This window comes from Rhinopithecus roxellana, chromosome 5 (genome assembly GCF_007565055.1).
Source record: "Rhinopithecus roxellana isolate Shanxi Qingling chromosome 5, ASM756505v1, whole genome shotgun sequence".
NCBI classification, from domain to species: Eukaryota; Metazoa; Chordata; class Mammalia; order Primates; family Cercopithecidae; genus Rhinopithecus; species Rhinopithecus roxellana.
This window is the reverse complement of record NC_044553.1, coordinates 132,137,866-132,158,354: the sequence shown is the minus strand read 5'-3', so window position 1 is coordinate 132,158,354 and position 20,489 is coordinate 132,137,866. Positions and strand designations below refer to the sequence as shown.

Here is a 20,489-nt window from a genome sequence, read left to right as displayed (position 1 = left end):
CAGGTGTGAGCCACCACGCCCAGCCTAATTTTTGTATTTTTAATGGGACAGGGTTTCACCATGTTGGCCAGGCTGGTCTTGAACTCCTGGCCTCAAGTGATCCATCCGACTTGGCCTCCCAAAGTGCTGGGATTACAGGTGTGAGCCACCATGCCTGGCCTACAAATAATTGTTATATTAATTTTTTTAATTATATGGTTGGATATTATTACCTATGAATTTCATCTCAGGATAGTAAAGAAAATAGTACAAAATATTTCTGAAAGTATGCTTATCAAAAATGTTTAACCTGGCTGGATGCAGTGGCTCACGCCTATAATTCCATCACTTTGAGAGGCTGAGGCAGGAGGATCACTTGAGGCCAGGAGTTCAAGACCAGTCTGGGCAACATAGTGAGCCCCTGTCTTTTAAAAAAAAAAAATTTTTTTCACCTGAATCTAATCAGGCTTTTATAACAAATTTCCAATTTACAGGAAACAAAGGAACAAGTGAAAAGATACATAATGACCTTATATATCTTAAATAAAAAACAACCTATGGTACAAATAGTCTCCTTAACAAGACTTCTATCATGAGACAGAGGGGAATGTACTATGAATACATCCAAAGCCCCACATGCTATGCTAAGCCTAGAGATTACAAAGATGAGTAAGTCAGTTCCTGTCCTCAAGTAACCTACTGAGAAATCTATTCAATACTTGAATATTATAAAACTAAACTTTTCAGACTTCCATTTCTGTAAAGGACACAAAAATAGCAGCAAGAAAAGATAATAAAGTATTGCTAGTACCATTTTTCGGCCTCCAGAAGATCCTGATTCACACTATTGGTGCTGTGCTCTCTGCCATCAAATGTTCTGATTTTGGGATATTCTGTTCTTCTTGCACATGCTGCTCTCATTTTTAAATTGAAAGCAGCTTGTGCTATCTGCTTATAATGCTTCCTGCTAATTAGGATCTGTTGCTTCACTTGGTGTAGAGCATCTAAAAAGAATCTTTCCACTTCTGTTCTCTCATCCAGTATGTTCTTGGCCAGCTTCTTCACGCGATTCATTTCCCTGTCTTTCATCTGAAGAAGGTGCTGCAGCTTGTCAATTTCTACCTGACCTGCTTGGTTCTCTATCATTGCGTGTTGCTGCAGTTTTAAAACTTCACTCTCAAACTCTTTGGTCATGTAACCCAGAGCAGTCTCCAAGTTTACTACCTTCTTCTGAAGGGTTTGGATTTGTGATCTCTGCTGGACAAGTTGCATAATCTTTTCCTTAATCAACAGATCATTGATCTCCTAAAAATAGAAAGAGAGGTGTTTTTTTTTTTTTTTTTTTTTTTTTTTTTTTTTTTTTTTTGGAGATGGAGTCTCGCTCTGTCGCCCAGGCTGGAGTGCAGTGGCACGATCTCAGCTCACTGCAACCTCCATCTCCTGGGTTCAAGCAATTCTTCTACCTCAGGCTCCTGAGTAGCTGGGATTACAGGTGCCCACCACCACACCCAGCTAATTTTTGCATTTTTAGTAGAGACAGGGTTTCACCATGTTTGCCAGGCTGGTCTCGAATTCCTGACCTCAGGCTATCCGCCTGCCTTGGCCGGGGTAACAGGCATGAGCCACTGTGCCTGGCGGATTTTTTTTTTTTTTAATCATTCCAGAACTTAGGAAGTTCCTCACTAATTTCCATTACTTCATGAGATTTGAGTTTTATGCCAGGCTGAGGTGATATTTTGGTATTGTATGTAGAGAGTAACAAACATTTCCTAGTTGGGACTTGGGAAGGCAATCTACTAATTGTGAATTTTGCTAATTAAGAAACTTTCTTGCAGCCATAAAAAAAGAATGAAGGGCTGAGCATGGTGGCTCATGCCTGTAATCCTGGAGCTTTGGAAGGCCAAGGTGGCTAGATCACCTGAGGTCAGGAGTTCGAGATCAGCCTGGCCAACATAGCAAAACCCTGTCTCTACTAAAAAATACAAAAATTAGCTCGCCATGGTGGTGCATGCCTGTAGTACCAGCTACTCAGGAGGCTGAGTTAGGAGAATCACTTGAACCCAGGAGGTAGAGGTTGCAGTGAGCCAAGATCATGCCACTGCATTCTAGCCTGGGTGAGAATGAGACTCCGTCTCTCTCTCTCTCTCTCTCTCTCTCTCTCTCTCTCTCTCTCTCTCTGTGTGTGTGTGTCTCTCTCTATATATATATATACACACACACACATATATAAACTATACAGCAAAACATTAATAACTATATTGGAAACTGTGGCATATCCTTGTTGCTTATACCAATATCTATTTTCCCTTTCTCTTTCCTCCTTAGTAGTAAAACCCCAACTTCATTCAGAAAGGCAGTTAAGTCCATCTGAAAATTCCCAGTCTCCCTTGAAGTTCAGCATAGCCATTTTCTAGTCAATGATATGTAAATAGAAATGTGTGTAGGACTTCCAGAAAGACCTCTTAAAGGCACACTTTTTTCTTTTTTTCTTCCTTCCTGCTATTTAAAGGAATGGTTAGAGCTCCAGCAGCCCCCACTGGGCTGTGAGGTAAGTTTGAGGATGTAAGCCAAGTGTTGCAGAGCAGAGTTAAGGAAGCTGAGTGTCTATTAACTTTGTGGCACTACCATTCCTGCTGTGGATTGCTTACCTCCAGGACTCCTTTAGGTGAAAGAATAAACCCTTGTGTGGTGATGCCACTGATGTCAGGACTGTTACTCACAGCTAAATGTATTCCTAAGTGACTCAGGGACCAACTCTAGGCAAAGAAAAATGAATATTCTAAGGTAGTAGAGGATAAGGGTCTTATTTATGTTTCTGATATATTCTTTATAAAGTTGAGTCTAATGCTTCTTATAAGCATTATAAGATTGAGTATTTAACCTTTACAGATAAAAAAAGTACATCATCCAGACAGATGAAAAATGGTCTCATTGTCCTTATATATCATGATTACACTTGATTTTTGGTATTTATCAACCCAATCCTTAAATAAAGAAAAAAAGGACACCAAGTCTAAATGAGAGGGAACCTTTTGATGTAAAAGTAAAGTATGACTCTCTTGCAGCTTCTGGGAGTTTTTTTGTAGAGCGTCAGCTTCCTTCAGGTGATATGCCAGGGCTTTCTGGAGATAAACATTCTCTTTAAAAACATTTCTTCCAGCGTCGTTCAATTGCCTGAAATAGATATAAGATCTCAAAACACAGGTCTTTTAGATATCGCCAAAATAGCAAAATGATTGCTTTACCACCTGCACCCCCCAATATTAGCAATAGTGACCACCACTTATTTAGCATATGATGGGTACTCAATAGTTAGGTGGGAATCTTGTAATTTAAGTTCTCGCCCAATAAAAAAATGAAAACGGCTGAATGCAGTGGCTCACATCTATAATCCCAGCACTTTGGGAGGTTGAGACAGGAGGATCACTTGAGTCTAGGAATTTCAGACCAGCCTAGGCAACACAGTGAGACCCAATCTCTAAGAAAATCTAAAAAATTAGCCAGACATGGTGGTTTGCACCTGTAGTCTGTCGCAGCTACTCAGGTAGCTGAGGAAGGAGAACCACTTGAGCCCAAGAAGTCAAGGCTACAGCAGTGAGCCATGACTGCACCAGTGACAGAACAAAACCCTGTCTCAAAAATAAATCAATAAAGTGAAAAAGGACAGGTTACTTCTAGTCCAAGGCAGTTAAGAGCAGGTATGAGTCTCCCATGCTGTTTCCTGTCCACATGACTGGACATGAAAAACTCAAACATGGCAGAGGTGCAAGAAGGAAGCAGCGAGGTTCCTGAATCATCTCTGGAGGAGAGCTGCCAGACCCACATAGGATTGTTCCATGAACAAGAAATAAACCATTAAGACTTGAGAGTTAGATATACTTCCACTAATATACCTCATGACAACCCTGCAAGATTGCTATTATTAGCCCTGCTTTTATTATCTATTTATTTTTATAAACTCAGATGACTGGGAGAAGTAAATTAGCCCTACTTTTAGATGAAGAAATTTAACTTCAAGAAAGTTAAGAAATGTGGCTTGGCACAGTGGCTCACATCTGTAATCCCAACACTTGGGGAGGCCAAGGGGGGTGGATTGCTCGAGCCCAGGAGTTCAAGACCAGCCCGGGCAACATGGTAAAACCCAGTCTCTACAAAAAATACAAAAATTAGCTGGGCGTGGTGGCACATGCCTGTAGTCCCAGCTACTCTGGAGGCTGACGTGGGAGGATCACTTGAGCCCAGGAGGTGGAGGATGCAGTGAACCACAATCACGCCAATGTACTCCAGCCTGGGTGACAGAGCCAGACCCTGTCTCAAAAACAAAGAAACAAACAAAAAGGTAAGAAATCTTCCTATGGTTAGTTAGTATACATGTTGAGAACCAAAGTCAAGTTCAGGCTGGGCACAGTGGCTCATGCCTGTAATCCCAACATTTTGGAAGGCCGAGGTGGGTGAATCACTTGAGGTCAGGAGTTCAAGACCAGCCTGGCCAAGATGGTGAAACCCTGTCTCTACTAAAAATACAACAATTAGCTGGGTGTGGTGGCGGGTGCCTGTAATCCCAGCTACTCAGGAGGCTGAGACATGAGAATCGCCTGAACTTGGGAGGCAGAGGTTGCAGTGAGCTGAGATCATGCCGCTGCACTCCAGTCTGGGTGACAGAGCGAGACTCCATCTCAAAAAAATAAAATAAATAAATAAATAAATAAGTTCAAAGCCCAGGTTCTTCCCACCACACCTTGCTGCCACAGAAAGAGTGGAGGAGAAAGGGGTAGGAGTACACAAAGAAAAACAGTGAGGGACAGTAGACCAGAAAATTTGAAGCAAGTAAGCCAGAACAGAAGGGGGAAGACAAGAAGGTAAGAAGAAAACAGACCAGCAAAGAGACAAGCGAGGCTATCAGAGTCAGAAAGGAGGCAGCAGTCTCTTACACAACAGCCTCATGGTGGGCTCTCTCTGCCAGCATTATTATCTTCTTTTCAGCCTCTTGTTCTAGTCGGTGCTAAAAAAGAAAATGGGCTGCTTAAATAGTTATGCCTCTAACAACAAATTTTACTCATCAAAAAGTATTTTAGAATGTCAAATAAAAAACTCCTATCCCCATGACCTGAAAGAAGAACTCCCAAGCACTGGTGGAGGAGCCAAAAAAGAGGACAGTATAAACACAGGAACCTTAGGGTACCGCCCCATTTCCCCACTTAAGCAAGCAATATGACATATAAATAGGGGAGAAAAATCACTTCCATATTGGAAAGCAGAGCCAGGAGGAATTTCTGCTAAATGCACTGAAATGAGAGTTATTCATGTATTCATTCAGGAATGGAAGCCCTCAGGACTAGGCTGTTCTCAGTAGCCTCTCCCTCTACTCCACCCTAATCTTGATTTCTTTTTTACTTGGTATAGAAAATAAAAATTAGAAGTGCTTGGTCAGTCTACAAAATACTATCAGCATTGGCCGGGCACGGTGGCTCACGTCTGTAATCCCAACACTTTGGGAGGCCGAGGCGGGTGGATCACCTGAGGTCAGGAGTTCAAGACCAGCCTGACCAACATGGAGAAACCTCATCTCCACTAAAAATACAAAATTACCCGGGTGTGGTGGCACATGCCTGTAATCCCAGCTACTCGGTAGGCTGAGGCAGGAGAATCACTTGACCCCGGAAGGCAGAGGTTGCAGTGAGCCGAGATCGCGCCACTGCACTCCAGCCTGGGCAACAAGAGTGAAACTCCGTCTCAATAAAATAAATAAATAAATAAAAAATAAAAGAATACTATGCGCACTAATAATTACCAGATTGTTTTAGATACTGAAATTCTGTGGTGAACAAAACAGACAAGGTCCCTGATCTCATGAAGCTTATATTCTAGGGTGAAATCTAAACAATAAGCAATAATTATCATGTTTTGAGCATTTACTATGTGCCAGGAACAGTTTTAAGAACATTACATGTATCATTTATCTGTCACAGCAACCCTGTAATATAGACACTACTATTATGCCCAAAAGCAGGGACTGAGGAAACAGAAAAAGAAAGGTTGGCCGGGCGTGCTGGCTCATGTTTGTAATCCTAGCACTTTGGGAGGCCAAGGTGGGATGACTGGAGCTCAGGAGTTAGAACCCAGCTCTAGGACTCCCCATCTCTGGGAGTCTCCCTCTGTTGCCCAGGCTGAAATACAATGGCGTGGTCTCGGCTCACTGCAACCTCTGCCTCCCGGGTTCGATCGATTCTTCCACCTCACCCTCCCGAGTACCTGGGATTACAGGCACCTACCACCATGCCCAGCTAATGTTTGTATTTTTGTAGAGACAGGGTTTCAGCATGTTGGCCAGGCTGGTCTTAAACTCCTGACCTCAGGTGATCCACCTGCCTCAGCGTCCCAAAGTGCTGGGATTACAGGCGTGAGCCACCATGCCCAGCCAAAAAAAAATTTTTTTAATTAGGCATGGTAGTGTGTACCTGTGGTCCCGCTACTCGGAAGACTGAGACAGGAGGATTGTATGAGACTGGGAGGTGGAGGCTGCAGTGAGCCATGATTGTGCCACTGCACTCCAGCCTGGGTGACTCTGTCCTAAAAAAAAAAAAAAAGAGAGAGAAGAGGTTGGTGACTTGCCCAAAGTCACAAAGCTAGTAAGTGGCAGAGCAGGGATTTATATGCAGGCAATCTGATGCTATACAGTCCCCTAACAAGTAAACAAATAATTTATAGACTGTGATAAATGCTATCAATAAAATAAACGGGATAATAAGGTAGATAGTAACTAGAGGAGGTCATTTTATTATTTATTTATTCTTATTTTTGAGACAGAATCTCACTCTGTCACCCAGGCTGGAGTGCAGTGGCATGATCTTGGCTCACTGCAACATCTGTCTCCCGAGTTCAGGTGATTCTCATGTCTCAGCCTCCCGAGTACCTGGGACTACAGGCGTGCACCACCATGCCCAGCTAATTTTTGTGTTTTTAGTAGAGACAGGGTTTCACTATGTTGACCAGGCTGGTCACAAACTTCTGTCCTCAAGTGATCCACCAGCCTTGGCCTCTCAAAGTGCTAGGATTATAGGCGTGAGCCACTGTGCCCAGCCTCATTTTAGATTAGAGTTTAGGAAATCTCTCTCTAAAGAAATGATAATATGAGCTCTAAATAAGAATAATCCAGAGCTGGAGGAACAGCATTCCAGAAAGAGGGACTAGCAATATAAAAATATGGATGTAGAGGCCAGGAGTGGTGGCTCATGCCTGTAATCCTACACTTTGGGAGGCCGAAGCGGGCAGGTCACCTGAGGTCAGGAGTTCGAGACCAGCCTGGCCAACATGGTGAAACCCCATCTCTACTAAAAATACAAAAATTAGCTACTCAGGAGGCTGAGGCAGGAGAATCAATTGAACCCAGGAGGCAGAGGTTGCAGTGAGTCGAGATCATGCCACTGCACTCCAGCCTGGGTGACAGAGTGAGACCCTGTCTTAAAATGTGTGTGTGTGTGTGTGTGTGTGTGTGTGTGTGTGTGTGTGTGTGTGTAGGACAGGGCTTTGTGATTCAAAGAACAGAAAGAAATAAATGGGAAAATCAAACAAACACCAATGAGCTGGGAAATCCTTTATATGGCCGGTTGGTGCATGCTGAGGTATGAAGTAAATGAACAGGCCTATTGGAAAGCCCAATGCCATGAAGCAGCAGCATCGGGGCTCAAACCAGCACAGGAGAAATATCCACAAAGTTTACACCTAACATGGGAAGGCAGACCCTACTGTGATGTGAACATTCATTCCCATCCTTCTTTTTCCTTCCCAGCTTCCACTAGTGGCGAGGAAAACAAAATATTCACTTTCCCAGTAGTGTGTGTGTGTGTATGTATGAGAGAGAGAGAAACAGAAAGAGAGAGAGAGAGAGAGAGAGAGAGAGAGAGAGAGAGAGAGAGAGAGAGAGAACAGGGCCTTGCTCTGTCATCCAGGCTGGAATACAGTGACACAATCATGGATAATTGCAGCCCCGAATTCCTGGGCTCAAGCAATCCTCGAGCCTCAGTCTCCACAGTAGGTGGGACGACAGTGTATGCCACCCAGCATTCTTTATAACATGGTCTGGTCAGTGATATGTAAGATGAAATGTGCTAGCTGCTTCTGGGCAAGTTGTTATGGCTTCCAGATAAAAGGGAGAGACACAGCTGGAGTCTCCCTTCTTGTCTTGAACACAAAGCTTCAAACTGCAGTAACTGTCTTGTAACCATGAGGAAAGGTCAGCAGCCATCTGCTCTCATATATAAAAATCATGTTTACATAAGCACTGTTACTCGGGTATTCTGTAAACTGATCAACTCTTTCTAACCTTTATTTTCTACACCAAATAGAAAAGAGATCAAGATTAGGGTGGAATAGGCTCCTGAGAACAGCCTATTCCCGAGGGTTTCCGTTCCTGACAGTGCCAGGGAGGGTCTCAGAGGGAAAGCCCCAGGGTGCTGCTCTTGCCCCATTTCTTTCTGGTTATTCCATACACAAACTGGAAACCTAGAGCCACTTTCTATAGCAATTCCTTTTATCTAAACCCCATAGGAGCAGGGCATGGTGGCTCATGCCTGTAATCCCAACACTTTGGGAGGTCAAGGTGGAAGGACTGCTGGAGCCCAGGAGTTCAAGACCAGCAACACAGTGAGACCCCATTTCAGTTTGTTGTTGTTGTTGTTGTTGTTGTTGTTGTTGTTGTTGTTATTTGAGACAGTCTCGCTTTATCACCCAGGATGGAGTGCAGTGGAGTAGTCTTGGTTCACTGCAACCACTGCCTCTGGGGTTCAAGCAATTCTCCTGCCTCAGCCTCCTGAGTAGCTGGGATTACAGGTGCACACCACCATGCCTGGCTAATTTTTGTATTTTTAGTAGAGATGAGGTTTCACCATGTTGGCCAGGCTGGTCTCAAACTCCTGGCCTCAAATGATCCACCCACCCTGGCCTCCCAAAGTGCTGGGATTACAGGCATGAGCCACCACGCCAGGCCCAGCAAGACCTCATTTCTACAAAAAATAAAAATTAGCTAGGTGTGATGATACATGCCTGTAGCCCCAACTACTTAGGAGGCTGAGGTAGGAGGATTGCTTGAATCCAGGAGGTGGAGGTCAAGGCTGCAGTGAGCTGTGACTGCGCCACTGCACTCCAGTCTGGGTGACAGAGTAAGACCCTGTCTCAAACAAACAAACAAACAAACAAACAAGTAACCAAACAAAACCTCATTTGCCCCACCCTCAGGTGCCTACATTCCTACCAATTTCTGAAAGAATCTATTTAATTCTTTCCTAAGAATAAAAAAATTAAAGAAAAGATTAAAGAACAACCATGAATCCTCTGAAAGGATTCTGTAGAAGTGTTCCAATGTACTTCCCACAATTTGGAGAGTTAACTTCAGAAACGCAGAAAAAGTTGGAAGCTGTCTTGTGCTAAGAAACTTTTTTTTTTGAGAAGGAGTCTTGCTCTACCACCCAGGATGGAGTGCAGTGGTGCAATCTCGCCTCACTGCAACCTCTGCCTCCTAAGTTCAAGCGATTCTCCTGCCTCAGCCTCCTGAGTAGCTGGGACTACAGGCACGTGCCACCACGCCTGGCTAATTTTTGTATTTTTGTAGAGATAGGGTCAGACTGGTCTCAAACTCCTGACCTCAGATGATCCACCCACCTCGGCCTCCCAAAATGCTGGGATTACAGGTGTGAACCACCGTGCCCCGCCTTTTATTAGCATCTTTAGCTCAGCTTGACTAAGGAAACATCTTTGCACACATATGAGAGTGACTTCTCCACTCCCATCTTCCCTATATAATGGAGTACATTCCCTATATAATGGAGTCTTACCAGGGGAGTATCAAGCTGAGGGAGACATGTCCCAAAGCCTTCAGAAGAGGACAAGAATTTCTGAATGGGAATGAAAACAAGGACTACATATTGAGATTTCTAGAAGGTTTTATTTTCCCTGATTTTATTGTGCTATAATTTAGTAACAATCTTCTAATCTTCTATTAAGATACCAAATGGAAGGTTGATGTTTCAGAATGCATGTAAATACACTTACGTTGCTCTAGTAAACAAAACATTTTAAATTAACCCTAATAATCTGTACCTTTTCTTCAAAAAATCTGCTTTCCAGTCTTCTAAGAGTCTCCTGATGTATCCGCTCTGTGTTTCTTAAATTCTCCTTCAGCTAAAATTAAAATAACAAACAAAAATGGTCAATAGAAAATGGGGTTCATTGGGCATATACTCAGAAATTATCAATAAGGAAACGTTTTCTGTTATACATTACCTCTTAATCCTGAACACACAGAAAAAAATCTGTGTTCCTGCCTCTGAGTACCAAATTTCCCTCAATCTTCTACAGATTGATAACATTAGTACAGTAGTCCCCCTTATGTGCAGTTTCACTTTTTGCAGTTTCAGATAACTGCAGTCAATGATGGTTCAAAAATATTAGGAGGCTGAGCACAGTGCCTCACACCTGTAATCCCAGCACTTTGGGAGGCTAAGGTGGGCAGATTGCTTGAAGAAGTTTGAGACCAGCCTGGGCAACATGGCTAAACCCTGTCTACAAAAAATACAAAAATTAGCTGAATGTGGTGGTGCACACCTATAGTTCCAGCTACTCCAGAACTGAGGCTGAGGTGGGAGAATCATTTGGGCCCAGGAGGCAGAGACTGCAGTGAGCCCAGATTGCTCCAACCTGGGCAACAGAGCGAGATTAATCTCAAAAAAAAAAAGATGTTTTGGAAGAGAGAGAGAGAGACAACATTAACAAGACTTTCAAAATTAGTATCAACATACAAGTTTATAAAAATATCTACTATCTCATGGTATGTGGAGATGGATTTTTCATCTACCATTAGACTCCCTCAAAAATCTATAAATTAATAAAGCTTTCAAAGGATAAGTAGGCAGCACAGATCACAAACCTTTAAGAGTTCATGTTCATTAAACCATAAATTCTACTAAGAAGTTATCCTAAAAACTAAAGATATAGGCCAGGTACAGTGGCTCACACCTGCAATCTCGGCACTTTGGGAGGCCGAGGCAGAGGATCACCCGAGGTCAGGAGTTCAAGACCAGTCTGACCAACATGGTGAAACCCCCGTCTCTACTAAATACAAAAAAACAATTAGCCAGGTGTGGTGCCACATGCCTGTAATCCCAGCTACTTGGGAGGCTGAGGCAGAAGAATTGCTTGAACCCGGGAGGCAGAAGTTGCAGTGAGCCAATTGTGCCATTGCACTCCAACCTGGGCAATAAAAGTGAAACTCTGTCTCAAAAAAACAAAAACAAAACTAAAGATATAGAAAAAGATTTCATTCCTTAGATGATCCCCACAGTTTACAATAGTGAAAATGAGGAAAAAGTCCAAATGTCCAACAGCAAGCAACCGATCAATAAATTAAGATATATCTACCCAATGGAATTCCATGCATCTACTGAAAAAATTTTGCAGAAAATGTTTAATGGCATTGAAAAACTTGTTCACAATATATAAAGTGAAAAATCAGGTTAACAATTTATATCATGACTTCACTTTTATAAAAATAACACATAGTTATTTTTAGATGTTTCTACAGCAGAGGAAAAAAGAAACTATACAATGGTTACATAGTGTAATTATAAGGGATGGAGTATTTTTATTTTCTAATTTTATCAGCCAAACTAAATTTGCTGTAATGAGTATTATCATTTTGTCAAAAGAAGATTAAAACTATTTTTAAAATAATAACTGCAATCTAACAACATATGCAATATATGCTTCTTCTGTTAATCAGGTATATGGAAATCATTTTTTAATTTTTCATCTCTTTCTTTTTTTTTCTTTTTTTGGAGACAGGATCTGGCTCTGTTGCCCAGGCTGGAGTGCAGTGATTTTTTTGTAGAGATGGTGTTTTGCCACATGGCCTAGGCTGGTCTTGAACTCCTGGGCTCAAGTGTGCTTCCCACCTTAGCCTCTGAAAGTGCTGTTATTACAGGCATGAGCCACTGTGCCCAGCCAGAAATAATTTTTTTCATTAAAACATATCTTGAATACCTTATGAGAATCTCAATTTAATAGTTCTCTTTGTAATTTGTATAATGAATTATATATACACAGTATAATTAATTTTCTTCCCTAATGTATACCTCCTAATTTAAAATTCATGGGCCCTCACACCTGCCACAATTCTGCTACATTTGGGATTCCACAGAACCACCTTATTTTTTCCCATAATCCAATATCTTTTGAATTTTAAGCCTTCCTCAACGGCCCACTTTGAAAGGTCTGAAATCTATTTCTCCACTAGGTGGCAACACTGTTCTTAAAAAAAATTACATCATGGCATACTTGAATATGCACAACTAGTTCTTAATTCATTTTGATTCAGAATGTATACCTGTACATAGGCTATTTTAAGAGTTTGTGAAAAGTTAATTATGTTGATTCAATCTACAGTATTTTCATATAAAACATAACTTGTATTCCTTCCAGAAAACTTGACATTCCTTCATTTATGTTTTTAACAAAAGACCCACTCAGCATTTAACGAAGATTGATTCAACATTACTGTGTATCTTGTATTTCAATGAATACAAAGGACAACACTATTCATGCCTTAAATGAGTGCAATCTATTAGGGGAGATAAGATAAATGATAAATAAATGTAATATCAAGACAATATCTTTAGGTACATAAAAAGACAAGATAAAAAAGTCGAAATGGGGCTAAGTGGTATAAAACAGATAGAAAATGCTATGGATACACACAGAAATGAAAATTATTACTTTTTTTTTTTTTGAAATGGAGTTTTGCTCTTGTTGCCCAGGCTGGAGTGCAATGGTGCGATCTCAGCTCACTGCAACCTCTGCCTCCCAGGTTCAAGCGATTCTCCTGCCTCATCCTCCTGAGTAGCTGGGATTACAGGCATGTGCCACACCAGGCCCAGCTAATTTTGTATTTTTAGTAGAGACAGGGTTTCTCCATGTTGGTCAGGCTAGTCTCGAACTCCAGACCTCAGGTGATCCACCTGCCTCAGCATCCCAAAGTGCTGGGATTACAGGCATCAGCCACCACGCCTGGCCGAAAATCATTACTTTGAAACAGGACTCTAGGGGAAGGCTTCATGGAGAACATGAATTTGAGCTGAGACTTTGAAAGACAGGTGGCTGGGCATGGTGGCTCATGCCTATAAGCCTAGCACTTTGGGAGGCCCAGGCAGGCAGACTGTTTGAGCCCAGGAGTTTGAGACCAGCCTCGGCAAGAGTGAAACCCCATCTCCAAAAAAAAAGAAAAAAATCAGCCAGGTGTGGTGGTACCTGCCTGTAGTACTAGCTGCTGAGGAGCCTGAAATAAGAGGATCACTTGAGCCCAGGGAAGTAGAGGCTGAGGTGAGCCATGACTGCACCACTGCACTCCAACCTGGGTGACCGAGCAAGACTCTGTCTCAAGAAAAAAAAAAAAAAAAGAGGCCAGGTGTGGTGGCTCATGCCTGTAATCCCAGCACTTTGGGAGGCTGAGGCAGGCAGATAATGAGGTCAGGAGATAGAGACCATCCTGGCCAACCTGTACTAAAAAATACAAAAAGTTAGCCAGATGTAGTGGCACGTGCCTGTAGTCCCAGCTACTCGGAAGGCTGAGGCAGGAGAATCACTTGAACTTGGGAAGCAGAGGTTGCAGTGAGCTGAGATCGCACCACTGCACTCCAGCCTAGGCAACAGAGTGAAACTCCGTCTCAAAAAAAAAAAAAAGAAAAAGAAAGATAATATTTTAATGGGCAAAGACCTACTAGGAATATATTCCAGATAAAAACAGTGTGAACAATGTAGCAAAGAGACAATATTTCAGGGATTAATGAATATCTATTTTGGGTGAATTACAGGAATTATGGAGGTGGGTGGGTGATGTAGTAAAAGGAGATAATAATGTTCCCAGACAGGTACAGGGTCTTGACTTTAACATTAAGGTGTGTGGACAATATTCTGTTTACAGTGGAGAAACACTAAAGACAGCTCTTTTTTATTTTACTTTTTTATTTTTATTTGAGACAGAGTCTCACTCTGTTACCCAGGCTGGAGTGCAGTGGCGTGATCTTGGCTCACTGTAACCTCCGCCTCCCAGGTTCAAGCAATTCTCCTGCCTCAGCCTCTGGAGAGCTGGGACTACAGGCACATGCCACCATGCCTAACTAATTTTTCTATTTTTTAGTAGAGACAGGGTTTCACCATGTTGGACAGGCTGGTCTCAAATCTCAGATGATCCACCTGCCTCGGCCTCCCAAAGTGCTAGGATTACAGGTGTGAGCCACTGTGCCCCACCTAAAGACAACTCTTGAAGGATATGATCAGAACTGTGATATTTTAGGCCAGGTGCAGTGGCTCATGCCCGTAACCCCAGCACTTTGGGAGGCCGAGGCAGGCGGATCACCTGAGGCCAGGAATTCTTGACCAGCCTGGCCAACATGGAGAAACCTTGTCTCTACTAAAAATACAAAAAATTAGCTTAGCACGGTGACATGCGCCTATAGTCCCTGTTACTTGGGAGGCTGAGCACCAAAATCGCTTGAACCCAGGAGGTGGAGGTTGCAGTGAGCTGAGATCGCGCCACTGCACTCCAGCGTGGGCGACACAGCAAGACTCCATCTCAAAAAAAAAAAGAAAAAGAACTGTGATAATTTTAAAAGTATTTCTGTAGCTGCGTATACACTGGACTGTAGTGGTATGGTAGTTTTAAAATATGTCTACAAGTTCTTTGACACTTTTCCCTTCAAATGATGGAACCTAATTCCCCACTGCTAGGAATGTGGGCCAGACTTAAGGATTCACTTTTAACTATTAATAATAAAATATGGTAGAAGTAATGCTATGTGACTTTGAAGTCTAGGTCATGAAAAAGATAGCTTCTGTCTAGATCTTGCTCAGATTATTTACTCTGGGTGAAGTCATCCACCCAGTCATGAGAACACTCAACCAGTTTATAAAAGGGCCCATATGCACTGAGCGTAGTGGCTTACGCCTGTAATCCAAGCACTTTGGGAGGCCGAGGTGGCCAGACCACTTGAGGTCAGGAGTTCCAGACCAGCCTTACCAACACGGTGAAACCCTGACTCTACTGAAAAAAAAAAAAAAAAAATACAAAAATTAGCTGGGGGTGTTGGCATACACCTGTAATCCCAGTTACTAGGGAGGCTGAGGCAGCGAGAATCGCTTGAACCCAGGAGGTGCAGGTTGCAGGGAGCTGAAATCGTGCCACTGCACTCCAGCCTGGGTGATGGAGTAAGACCCCGCGTCAAAAAAAAAAAAAAAAAAAAAAAAGGCTCATAGGAGGAGAGGTCTCCCACTAATCACCAGCACCAACTTAACAGTCACTTGAGTGTGCCTCCTTGGAAGCAGATCCTCAAGCTCCAATCAAGCCTTAAGACAGATGACTGTAACCTGTGCTATACTAAAGTATTTCCTCCAGAGAAATCAGCAAATGCTACAAATCAAGACCTTTTTTATTTTTATTTTTTTTTATTTTTTTATTTTTATTTTTATTTATTTATTTTTTTTTGAGACAGAGTCTCGCTCTGTCACCCAGACTGGAGTGCAGTGGCCAGATCTCGGCTCACTGCAAGCTCCGCCTCCTGGGTTCACGCCATTCTCCTGCCTCAGCCTCCCGAGTAGCTGGGACTACAGGCGCTGCCACCTCGCCCGGCTAGTTTTTTGTATTTTTACTAGAGACGGGGTTTCACCGTGTTAGCCAGGATGGTCTCGATCTCCTGACCTCGTGATCCGCCCGTCTCGGCCTCCCAAAGTGCTGGGATTACAGGCTTGAGCCACCGCGCCCGGCCTGACCTTTTTTATTTTAACAGAGAGCTGCACACCACTGTTTATATAATTTTTACCATGTGACATGTTATTTTATGCACTTTACGTATATTAACTCATTTAATCCTATAACAATTCTATAAAATAGTAACTCTTATTTTACTTTATTTTTGAGACATGGTTTCATTCTGTCACCCAGGCTGGAGTGTAGTAGTGTAATCACAGCACACTGCAGCCTCAATCTCCTGGGTTCAAGTGATCCTCCCACCTCAGCCTCCCAAGTTGCTGGAACTACAGGCATGAGCTACCATGCCTGGCTAATTTAAAAAAATTTTTTGTAGAGGTGGGATTTCACTATGTTGCCTAAGCTAGTCTTGAACTCTTGGCCTCAAGAGATTCCCCTACCTTGGCCTCCAAAGTGCTGGGATTACAGGCATAAGCCACCATGCCTGGCTGAGATACTAGCTCTTACTATCCCATTTTACAGATAAGAAAACCAAGGTATAGAAAAGTTAAGTAACTTGCCTATAGTTACAAAGCTGATTGCAGCTACTTGTTCCTGGCACTCACCTGTGCCACTTATTGAATTATCAATAATGTAATAAAACTATATTCCAAGCCAAGGAAAGTAAGAGAAAGAGCACAGCAAGGTAACATAAATTTTCTGAAAGTACTCAGTGTTTCTCACCCCACTGATCCCTACCATAGAGCCTTCTAAATTTCTCTAAAACTATCATTCATCAGCCTAAACATTTTTATTTAGAAGTCTGCTACTTTTCCCCTGAGGTTTTGTAAGAACTTCTGGTTTGTTTCTTACTGAAGTCAATCCAAAGGTTTACCTGCTGATAAACATAGGAGGATGTGTTGGCTGAGATTTGGTGAGTTCCCAAAGAAATCAGTGCTTAGAAAAAGAGAAGTCTAAAGTCAAGACCTTTGGCATCCAGTCTGTCTTCTCCTTTTTCTCTCAAATAATTTCTAAAATGTCAAAGAGAATTCTTTGCTGTCTCACAGGAGTAAATGTTTGTGAAGGCTTCTGTAGGCATTAAATAGTTAATTCTAATTTCCTTTTTGTAAAAAAGGAATGAAACTTACATCATCTAACTCTCTCTCCACTTGGATTTTTCTCCTCTGGAATTGTCTTACTGCTTTCAGCTCTGTGTGAATCATGCCAATTTCTTTGGCTTTTTGATGGAACTGTCCCTCTAGTTCATTGATTTGCCTGGTATACTTTTGTTCCTGTATTCAAAAAAGAGGTAAACGAGTTAGGAAAAAGAACAGAAGTCCCACAGAGTCATGTTTCATTTGAAGCCTTAAGCCATTTGCATATCTTCTTTGAAGAAATACCCCCTTTTATTTTTTTTCTATTTGTATTTTATTATTATTATTTTTTTAGACGGAGTCTGACTCTCTCACCCAGCCTGGAGTGTAGTGGCGTGATCTCAGCTCACTGCAACCTCTGCCCTCCTAGATTCAAGCAATTCTCCCTGCCTCAGCCTCCCGAGTAGCTGGGATTACAGGTGCCTGCCACCATGCCCAGCTAATTTTTGTATTTTTTAGTAGAGACGGGGGTTTCACAATGTTGGTCAGGCTGGTCTTGAACTCCTGACCTCAGGTGATCCACCCGCCTTGGCCTCCCAAAGTACTGAAATTACAGGCGTGAGCCACCATGCCCAGCCCCCCTTTTATTTTTGCATTAAGTTTTCATTTCTGTAAAAAGATACCATTTGTATGAATAAGAAAAAATTTTGGAAAAGGCTGATTGTACAGAAAGGAAAAAATGCAGATGTTTATTAAAAAGGGATATGAGAAGACTAAACACACCTTTTATCTCTAATATAAATAACATCCCAAACTAGTTAAAATTAATTAGCTAGGAGTCAAAGGGAGAGTGGTAAATATCCCTAATAAATAAAGAGGAAGGGAGGGCCGGGCGCGGTGGCTCAAGCCTGTAATCCCAGCACTTTGGGAGGCCGAGACGGGCGGATCACAAGGTCAGGAGATCGAGACCATCCTGGCTAACACGGTGAAACCCCGTCTCTACTAAAAAATATAAAAAATTAGCCAGGCAAGGTGGCGGCGCCTGTAGTCCCAGCTACTTGGGAGGCTGAGGTAGGAGAATGGCGTGAACCTGGGAGGCGGAGCTTGCAGTGAGCTGAGATCCGGCCACTGCACTCCAGCCTGGGTGACAGAGCGAGACTCCGTCTCAAAAAAATAAAAATAAAAATAAAGAGGAAGGGAAGAGGAAGAAGGAGGATGAGGAAGAAGGAGGAGGGAGAAAAGGGGAAAGAGACATAAGAGAGGAAGAAAAGGAGAAACAGGAGGAGGAAAGGGAAGAGAAAGTAAGAGAACAGAGAAAAGTAAGTGGGGAAGAAGGAAAGGCCAATAACAACAAATGAACAAAAGGTACTAAAAGAAATGCAAGGCCGGGCGCGGGGGCTCAAGCCTGTAATCCCAGCACTTTGGGAGGCCGAGACGGGCGGGTCACGAGGTCAGGAGATCGAGACCATCCTGGCTAACACGGTGAAACCCCGTCTCTACTAAAAAATACAAAAAACTAGCCAGGCGAGGTGGCAGGTGCCTGTAGTCCCAGCTACTCGGGAGGCTGAGGCAGGAGAATGGTATAAACCCAGGAGGCAGAGCTTGCAGTGAGCTGAGATCTGGCCAGTGCACTCCAGCCTGGGTGACAGAGCGAGACTCAAAAAAAAAGAAAAAAAAAAAGAAATGCAAATTGCCTTCCAATCTACCTCTGAATAAGAGAAACGCAAATTGGGCTGGGTGCAGTGGTTCACGCCTATAATCCCAGCATTTTGGGAGGCTGAGGCAGGTGGATCACGAGGTCAGGAGTTCGAGACCAACCTGGCCAACATTGTGAAACCCCACCTCTATTAAAAATACAAAAATTAGCCAGGTGTGGTGGCAAGTGCCTATAATCCCAGCTACTCAGGAGCTGAGGCAGGAGAATCCATTGAACCTGGAAGATGGAGGTTGCAGCTGGGAGGTGGAGGTTGCAGTGAGCTGAGATTGTGCCATTGCACTCCAGCCTGGGTGACAGAGCAAGACTCCGTCTCAAAAAAAGAAAAAAAAAAAAAAAGAGAGAAACATAAATTGAAATGACACTGAAACACCATTTCTCACCTATCACATTGCAAAAATTAAGTTTGAAGCCAGGCACAGTAGCTCACACATGTAATTCCAGCACTTTGTGAGGTCAAGGCAGGTAGATCACTTCAGGTCAGGAGTTCAAGACCAGCCTGGCCAACATGGTGAAACCCTGTCTCTACTAAAAATACAAAAATTAGCCAGGTGTGATGGCGGGTGCCTGTAATCCCAGCCAGTGGGGAGGCTGAGGCAGGAGAATCGCTTAAACCCGGGAGGCGGAGGTTGCAGTGAGCTGAGATCGCGCCATTGCCCTCCAGCCTGGGAGACAAGAGTGAGACTCTGTCTCAAAAAAAAAAAATCAACTTTGACAAAAGACTCTGTTGGTAAAGCTGTGAGGAAACAGGCAATCTCACGCATGGCTAATGGTATTACAGAACAGCACAGTATCTATAAAGGGAAATTTGGCAATATCTAGAACAATTATATACTTTTCTTTGGTCTAGCAATACCACTTACAGGAATCTATCCCAACGATATAATGGCCAAAATGTGAAAAGATATATGCATGAAGCTCTTTACTGGCACATTCATTGTAATCGAAAAAGATTGGAAACAATCCAACTATCCATCAAAAAGGGACTGCTATGAGCTGTATGTGTATACCCAAAAAATCCTATGTTGAAGCCCTAATCCCCAATATGATGGTATTTGGAGGTGTGACCTTTGGGAGGTAGTTAGGTTTAGATGAGATCATGAGGGTGGAGCCTCCATGATGGGACTGGTGAAGAAAGAGATGAAGAAACCAGAGCTTTCTCTCTGCCAAAAGTAAGGATCCAGCAGGAAGTGGCCACCTGTGAACCAGAAGAAGGGACTCCACCAAGAACTCAACCATGCTAGCACCCTGACCTTCTAGCCTCCAGAATGATGAGAAATAAATGTTTGTTGTTTGAGCACCTCAGTCTATGGTATTCTGTCATAACAGCCTGAACTAAGACAGAGATCATTTGAATAAACTATGATACATTGACCGGGCGCAGTGGCGCAAGCCTGTAATCCCAGCACTTTGGGAGGCCGAGACGGGCGGATCACAAGGTCAGGAGATCGAGACCATCCTGGTGAACACGGTGAAACCCCGTCTCTACTAAAAAAAATACAAAAAACTAGCCGGGCGTGGTGGCGGGCTCCTGTAGTCCCAGCTACTCGGGAGGCTGAGGCAGGAGAATGGCGTAAACCCGGGAGGCGGAGCTTGCAGTGAGCTGAGATCCGGCCACTGCACTCCAGCCTGGGCGACAGAGCGAGACTCTGTCTCAAAAAAAAAAAAAAAAAAAAACAAAAAAAAACTATGATACATCCACACAATAATCATCACACAGCTATAAAAGGGAATGATGCCAGGCGTGGTGGCCTACACCTGTAATTCCACACTTTGGGAGGCCAAGCTGGGATGATCGCTTGAGGCCAGGAGTTCAAGATCAGCCTGGGTAACATAGTGAGATCCCATCTCTACAAAAAATACAAAATTTAGCTAGGTGTAGTGGTACTAGCCTATAGTTCCAGCTACTCTGGAGGCTGGGGTGGGAGGACCCCTTGAGCCCAGTAGTTTGAGGTTACAGTGAGCTATGATT

The 20,489-nt window shown here is 43.1% G+C and overlaps 1 protein-coding gene across 4 annotated transcripts in view; it reads right to left on the bottom strand.

Moving 5' to 3' along the window:
* The window catches only part of BBOF1 (basal body orientation factor 1), a 50,642-nt gene that overhangs the window by 13,875 nt on the left and 16,278 nt on the right, over positions 1-20,489 (bottom strand). For all 4 annotated transcript variants that reach the window (XM_030930886.1, XM_030930887.1, XM_030930885.1 and 1 more), the window contains 5 exons: positions 16,858-17,001; positions 10,075-10,155; positions 4,911-4,981; positions 3,009-3,153; positions 791-1,284 (listed from right to left, as the gene is read on the bottom strand). In XM_030930886.1, coding sequence (XP_030786746.1) covers positions 791-1,284; positions 3,009-3,153; positions 4,911-4,981; positions 10,075-10,155; positions 16,858-16,932 — 866 coding nt within the window. In that variant the 5' untranslated portion in view covers positions 16,933-17,001. The remainder of the gene's footprint in view (positions 1-790; positions 1,285-3,008; positions 3,154-4,910; positions 4,982-10,074; positions 10,156-16,857; positions 17,002-20,489) is intronic.